This window comes from Carlito syrichta, unplaced genomic scaffold (assembly GCF_000164805.1).
Source record: "Carlito syrichta isolate Samal-C Ts95f unplaced genomic scaffold, Tarsius_syrichta-2.0.1 Scaffold309481, whole genome shotgun sequence".
NCBI classification, from domain to species: domain Eukaryota; kingdom Metazoa; phylum Chordata; class Mammalia; order Primates; family Tarsiidae; genus Carlito; species Carlito syrichta.
Genome location: NW_007253577.1, coordinates 84,376 through 91,838, shown reverse-complemented (window position 1 = coordinate 91,838; position 7,463 = coordinate 84,376). Strand labels below are relative to the sequence as shown.

Sequence of the window (7,463 nt, the reverse complement as noted above, 5' to 3'; positions counted from 1 at the left end):
TGGGGGGTTTGTAGAAGGGAGGGGTAGCAGCAGCTCCTGGTATCACGCAGGGCTTGTCGAAGTTGGGCCCATAGAGCATAAAGGAAAAGTGGGTCATTCACAATGCTCACCTGCAGGCCAGGCTGTTGAGCCAGTGACCTTGTGGACACTCGCCCCTAGAGCAGAGGGGACTGTCATACTCCAGGGCTGGGAGGGAAGCTGGAGCCTGGTTGTTTGTTCCCCTGGCTGAGGCCTGGGCTGTGTCCACCTGTACAGAGGAGGCAGATGAGCTGGAACGGCTGGTGACGGCAAAGACGGAGTCAGTGCAGTACGACCACCCCAACCACACAGTCACTGTGACCACCATCAGCGACCTGGACCTCTCGGGAGCCCGGCTACTTGGGCTGCCCCCACCCGAGGTGGGTCCCAGTCCAGCCCTGGGGAAGAAGTGGAGTAGGGGCAGAGGGGGTTGCTTAGTTCTGACCCACGTCATGGGTATCGCGGTGCCAGGGCTCTTTTCCCTTCTGGGCCCTTCAGTCCCTGGCTCCACAAGCTACAGAGGGCAGGCCCACCACTGAGCAGCCAGGATATTGGACAGGTTTCTTCGCCTTGCCTGCTTCCGTTTCTTCATCAATGAACGGGGGGTTTCTGAGAGTAGCACTGCCTTATGGGATTGCTGCGAGGAGAAAACTGGTAAGTCCCTGTCAGTCACGTGGCTTCAGACCCAGCCCTGGTATGAGCGGCCAAAAAAGGCAGCTGTTATCGTGACTGTGCCCTTTGTGCAATAAGAAGCAAAGCTGGCATATCTGTGTGTGCTGACGGAGTTTTCAACCTGTGGGGTGTAAGTATCAATAGGTTACAGCCAGCATTAAAAAAATCATAGAATTGAAAACATCAGAAGTTTTCACATTAAGAGTTGTTTTGTGAAGCCTGTTTCAGCTGGAGTTGTATCTGGCAAGTTTGTGTAAGAATTTGTGTATATGTGTGTGCACAGTTACAACGTAAAACACTTTGTCTCATGGATCACAGTGTCCTGAAGTCCTGAAGCCACACTGGCTTACATTCTTCCTGACCTCATTCGCCTTGCGTTTTGTGCCCATTCTTCAAGGGCTCATGCAAAGACAAGTCTCATCTCCAAGCTAGTGTTTTCATCTGTGAATGTGCTGTGAATGAGTATCTGCTGAAAACAACTAGAGGCAGGGGAAGGCTTTAAAACACAGCTCTCCCTGTGTGTGTCGGTCTTGCTTTACGTGAATGTAGCACTCTTTTGCCCAAGGCCTTCTCTGAGCCTGTCCCAGGCCTCCCCATCTGCTGCTCCCCGTAATAGTCCTTGTCCTGTGCTTTTTTAGCAAGCGGCCAGGGATGGGTCCGAAGAGGAGGCATCATCCATGGAGAAGCCAACCAGAGCCTTACCCAGGAAGTCCAAAGACCCCCTGCTCTCTCAGCGGTGAGCCCTGGCTTGTCGTCTCCTGTGGTCCCACTCCTCATAGCTGGTATGAGTGACCAGGCCTGTGGGCCTCCTCCCACTGGCCCATGAGAGGTAGTGCCCAGAGCAGCCCTCTGTGTACACTGTCGAGTGGTCCTTGGCTTTTCCTTATTGCCTGAACCCTCCCCACACCTGAGATGGTCTGAGCTCAGAGCCTGAGTTGAGGGCCTTTCTCCCTGTGAGTTGCTGGCTGGTACTCGAGGCAGAGCAGGCAACTCTGGGATGAATTTTGGGTTCCTAGCATTCTCAACCTACCCTGACCTCTCCTCCATGAGCTGGTGACCGTAGTAACCCACAACCCAGCCTTCCACCTGCTGCCTATTCCTAAGGGTAAACTGAAGCCTTCCACCCTCCCACAGGATCTCCTCCCTCACAGCGTCACTGCATGCACACAGCTGCAAAAAGGCCAAGAGAAAACATCCCCGATGGGCCCAGGACTCCACCAAGAAGCCTCCGAGGGCCACTCGCACCAGCAAGACCCAACGCCGCCGACTGACAGGCAAAGCCCGGCATAGCGGGGAGTGAGACCAAGAACCAAGTGGTGCCCCAGCTGGGGCTGTGAGGACCTGCCCTATCTCAGCTTGGCTGTCCCTGCACCCAACCTGCACCAAGGTGAAGATTGCACAACTCTGGGTTGGGAAGCCAGGCTCTCTCTGGTCTGGGACTGCCCTTGCCTGGGGCTTGAGCCCCAGCCAGAGCAGGCAGTTGGGAGCTGGCCTCCCTGGGGAGCCTTCAGAGCCAGGTTTGGGGCATCTTCCCAAATGCATACACCTCCTGACACTCATCAGATTTTTGAAACTCATCAGGTTGCCTGCTTGTGGTCTGTTTGTCCCTGGCCTCGACGTCACGCACCAAAGCAGATTTCTGGGGTAGGGGAGATGGTCAGGGGTCATGAGTCTCTCCTCAGATGCCAGCAGTTTTCCCAGTGGGTACAGTAAGGTGCAGTTCTCCTTGTATTCTGCTGGATTCTCTAACCAGGGCTGAGGACCAGTGTGTCCCTTGCTAGAATCCAGAGTCCACCTGCTGCTCTGGAAAGCAGGTGCGTGGGGCAGGGTGAATGAGTGGAGCCTGCTCTGCCCTTAAGCGCCCGCCCCTTCTCGTGGCCTCCTCAGCTGAAATGGGTGTGGTGGAGGCAGTTGGATCCTGGAGCTGTCCCCTGCCCCACACCTGGACAGCTCCCCAGGGCTTCCAGCGACTCCCAGATAGAGCACGACACAGAAGGACTGACCGATTCTTTCTTTTGAAAGAAACTGCATCTTGACTGGCATGAAAATGTGGCCTCTTCACAGTAGACCCTGCAGGTGGCCAGCTGGTGTCCGAGGGCTGCCATTTCTTCACACTCCTTCCAGATAGATCTCCAGCTGTGTCTTGAGAGCTTGTTCTTGTCCTAGCTCATGTGTCCTGGGACTGGATCAAAGGAATTTCAGTTTGTGACCTGGTTAGGGGAGCTGTGCTGGGTCCTAAACCCTAGGACCTCACAGGGAAGTAAGCTGTGTCCTCAGGTAGAGTTCATTGGCTAGTGAGAGAGACAGGACGGCAGAACAGTACGTGTGTAGGGCATGTGGGACAGGACTGTGGGCTCTTCCAGCCCTGGGATGTGGGCAGGTCTTGAGGTGAGGTGGGGGAGGGTGGTCCCAGTCTGCAGGGCAGGTCTCTCTGCTCCCTAGCAGCCAGGTCTAGATGTGGAATAGTGGCTCAGTTAGGTCATGCTTGGGGGTGGGCAGGCTGTCTCCTGTGTCACCATCAAAACCCGCCATGTGATGGTATCTGACAGTGGCTCTAAGAGCCACCTGGGGCATAGGAACATACAGCTCAGGGCTTATGACTGAGGTCTCTGGCGTAGCCTCACTCCTTCCACCTACTGTCCCTGCTGCCTCCCTGTTGTCCTCCCCATGCTTGGTCTGGTGGCTCATTGCGCTTGGCTAACTCCATGCCTGGGCTCTAGTACTCAAGCCCCATGAGCAGGAACAGCTGAGCCCCGGTGACTAATGCACATGGCAGGGCTCGAGTTTGAGTGTAGGCTCTGCTGCTGGGTCACTGTGAGTTTCTGCTGTGCTGACATCTCTTGGTCTATTTCCCCATATGTAGAAAACCTAAGATGCTATCTTATAGGGCCCCAAAGCTGAAATGAGACCATGTGCATGGACTGCTTCCCAAAGGCCCAGCACTCTGATGCACCATCAGCATGTGTCACCTCTGACCCCAGTGTTCCTTCTCCTCCCCCATCCCCCCAGTGATATGAGGCCTTTACAACTCACATTTACAATGTAGGGTTGACAAGTATTAAATTCTCATCCGTTCCCTGCCACGTGTATCATCAGTTCTTCCAGCAGACCGGGGAAACTGAGTCCCAGTGGTTTGGCCAGTTCTAGCATCAGGGTGATGGAATCAGGGCCCTTTGGAAAACGTGTCTCTTCTCCAGGATCCCCTCTCTTCATGTCCCAGAGGCCCTTGGGTTCCTCCTCCGTTGCTCTCCAGAGTTGAGCCCCGGGAGCTTTACTGCAAAGGATGAGGTTTAGCTGCATAGACTTAGCACAAACACTCACTGGCTGTGTCTGAACGGAGTTCTCAGGGTAACAAAGGTGGGAGGTTAGAAGCCTGGAACTGGGGAGGCTGGGTGTCTGTTAGTTCTTGTGTGCTATTTCCACATATGGCTTCCACCTTACAGCCCACGATTGCTACTTGAGTGGCAGCCATCACATCTGCATTTCAGCTAGCAGGGAGAAAAAAAGGATGAAGGAGAACAAGCTCTTTCTAAAAACACTGGACACTTGTCCTGTCCGTTGGCCGGCAGAGGCATGGGGCGGGGAAAGGGAGCGCTTAGCTACAAGAGACGGGGAGCTCTGGTCTATTTTGGGACACCAAGTGCCAGATGAGAATTGGGGATTGTGTTACTCACAAAGGGGAGAGGGTGTTGGGGTACAACTAGCACGTTCTTAGAAGCCAAATAATAGGCTGTCATCAGGGCTCCCACGGTGTGGAGCTAAAGCCACAGCAGACATCTGTGCCTCTGGTTTTCAGGCTGGGCTTCTGACGATCAGGCCCTGTGTCGGAGCCAGGAGTGGTGACCACCACAGGAAAGAGCATCTCCCAGTGGAATCTGGGAGTGGCCTGTGTCCTTCCTGCAAGATGAGGTTGGAGATAGTGGAAAAGGGGGCTTCTGGGTCAGGCAGGCATCAGCTTCCATCCTTTCCAAGTTCCCAGCAACCCTAGTGACTCAACATCCCCAGTTCTAGCTGTGGCCCTTCCTTTGACTGCAGATGGCTCTGGCTGGGGCTCCTGGTCCCTCCTGGGCTTGGAAGGCTCACTGCCTTTTCCCTTGCGAGGATTGCCAGAAGCACCCTCCTTGTTCTGAGCTAACATCTTCCTCTGTATGCCTTCAGAGCCCTTGAGATGTTCTCAGGCTGTTTTCAGAGGCTTTTTTGCTCTCCTCACCTCTGAGCCACCTCCTCCGAGAAGCCTTCTCTGATCCCTCCTTTCCACCCTGAGCAGTTAATCATCTCTACATCTGGGCTCCCACGAACTTTGTGTTTCCTTCTTTTAAACCCTGAACACATTGTAACCTGGCATTGAAGGAGAAGCTTGTTCTCCTTCATCCCTTGTCTGTCCCCCCAACCAGGCCAAGAGCCTTCTGAGTGGAATGTTGGATCTTTGTGGCTTCTGCTTCTACTCCTGGCTGAACTGCACAGGACCTGAGTGCTCCCAAGCAACCCGCGAAATAATCTAGAATTTTACTGGTCCTAATGCCAACCTCACTGGTCTGCAAGTTTCTGAGTCTACCTTCTTTCCATCACTGCATCTGTATCTCCTGAACTCCACTGGGGCCTTCCTCCTGTCCAGTGAACTTGGACCTCTCCCTTCTGCCCCAGTTACCACAATGGGCAAATAATCAAGAAAGAGGATGGAAACAACTTGTATCAGCACCTCCAGTGTGCCAGACAGGTACATCAACTCACAACAGCATTGTTTCGTTTGGCAGATGAGAAAACTGAGTCTCAGAGAAATGAAGCAGTATCAAAAGTTACCCTGTCATGACTAATGAGACATGGGCCTCACATCTCATGGAGGAAACAGACACATGGAGGTGCATGCCCTAGAGGTCAGGGGTTCGACAAAAAAGTCAGAGGGGAGACATCTGTACAGAGCAGGGAGCACAGAGCAGGGAGGAGGGCATTCAAGAAGGCTTCCAGGAGGAGGTGACACTTGACATAGTCTCGAAAGATGATTCAATTTGACCAAGCAGGGGAGGGGATGAGTGTGCAGATAGGGTCCTTGGTGAGTAGGGAGGTTGGGGTCAGAGGAAAGGAGGAAGCTGCAGAGGCCAGCAGGGCCCAGACCCTGATGGGCCCCAAATGTTTAGCTAAGGAGCTGGGCCCTGATCCTTTGGGCAGGGGGAGAGTCAGGGTCAGTGATTTGTTTTAGAGAAAGCTCCTGGTGGCAGTGCGGTGGGCACATACCCCAGTCATGATTATGCAGGGGAGAGGCGGGAAGCCCCGCCTCATGCAGGTGCCCGTTCACTCTCCAGACACTTCTTTTTTTTTGAGTTAGAGTCTCACTCTGTTGCCCAGACTGCAGTGCAGTGGCTGCTCCTGGCCACCGTAGCCTCAACCTGCCGGGCTCCGGCAATCCTTCCGCCTCAGCCTTCCAAGTAGCCGGAATTACAGGCATGCACTACCACGCCCGGCTGATTTTTTGATTTATTGTAGAGATGAGGTCTCATTGCCCAGGCAGGTCTCGAACCCGTGGGCTCAGGCAATCCACTCACCTCAGCCTCCCAAAGGCGTGGGATTACAGGCTGAGCCACCGAACCCAGCTCTCCAGACACTCACTGAGCACCTACTAAGTCCCAGGCACTGGGAATACCTTGGTGAGCAAGACTGGGCAGTCCCTGCCCTCCAGTGACTTATATGCCTCACGGTAGCCCCACAGGGTATGCTGTTCCATGAAGCCCATTTGTAGGTGAGGCACAATTGAGTGGCTCCCACATTGGCCAAGACACTGTCTTAGCTGAGTTCTGACTACTCACTGCCTCTCAGTTGGAGCTGGAATTTCATTCTTTTTCAGAATTGGGGTCTCACTATGTTGTCCAGGCTGGTCTCCTGGGCTCAAGCAATCCTCCTGCCTCAGCCTCCCAAGTAACTGGGACTATAGGCATGGAGCTGGGATTCAAACTGTGAGTGGCCTCTGACTGGGCACACATCCAAGAGAGAGATCCAGAGGGTCCAGGTGGCCAAGCCATGAGTTTTTCCCCAGGGAAACAGTCCACATCCTAGATAGAAGCATCTAGCCCACCAAACTGGCTGGGCAAACCCAAGAAAGCCAAGGTCAAGATTCAGGGTCTTGTCTTCGGGAGGTGCCAGATGAAGGATACCCCACAAAAGATACCAGCCCTGTGCAGGATCCCAGGAGAGCGAACACATTTAAGGCTTGGGAAGCCAGGGAGGGCTTCCTGGAGGGAGGAACAAGGAAGCCATCACTAAGGAATGGAAATCTGTGATTTATCATTTCAGAGACACTCTGCATAGAAAACAAGGCCTGCTGAGCCCACGGGTTCGAGACCTGCCTGGGTTACTTGGCAAGACCTCATCTCTACAATAAATCAAAATGAGCGCCTGTAGTTCCAGCTACTTGGAAGGCTGAGGCGGAAGGATCGCCGGAGCCCAGCAGGTCGAGGCTGTGGTGGCCGGGAGTGGCCACTGCACTCCAGTCTGGGTGCAGAGTGAGACTCCAACTCAAAAAAAAAAGAAAGAAAGAAAACAAGGCCTGGTCTGGACACGGTGGCTCACGTCTATAATTCCAGCACTTTGGGAGGCAGAGGCTAGAGGATTGCCTGACTCAGGGATCTGAGACCAGCCTGAACAACATGGCAAGACCTTGTCTCTGTAATAAATTAAAAAATTAGCCGGGCATGGTAGCACACGCCTGTAGTTCTAGCTACTTGGAAGGCTGAGGCGGAAGGATCATCTGAACCCAGCAGGTTGAGGCTGTGGTGACCGTG

General features: G+C 53.9%; 2 protein-coding genes across 3 annotated transcripts in view; both read left to right on the top strand.

Moving 5' to 3' along the window:
- NOL12 (nucleolar protein 12) overlaps positions 1 to 2,267 on the top strand; it is a 7,271-nt gene extending 5,004 nt beyond the window's left edge. For both annotated transcript variants that reach the window (XM_021717234.1, XM_008067334.1), the window contains 3 exons: positions 256 to 398; positions 1,329 to 1,426; positions 1,825 to 2,267. In XM_021717234.1, coding sequence (XP_021572909.1) covers positions 256 to 398; positions 1,329 to 1,426; positions 1,825 to 1,990 — 407 coding nt within the window. In that variant the 3' untranslated portion in view covers positions 1,991 to 2,267. The remainder of the gene's footprint in view (positions 1 to 255; positions 399 to 1,328; positions 1,427 to 1,824) is intronic.
- LGALS1 (galectin 1) overlaps positions 1 to 7,229 on the top strand; it is a 19,752-nt gene extending 12,523 nt beyond the window's left edge. Inside the window, exon 5 of the mRNA XM_021717236.1 lies at positions 7,190 to 7,229. The gene's annotated coding sequence lies outside the window, so the exon portion shown is untranslated. The remainder of the gene's footprint in view (positions 1 to 7,189) is intronic.
- Positions 7,230 to 7,463: the final 234 nt, after the last annotated feature.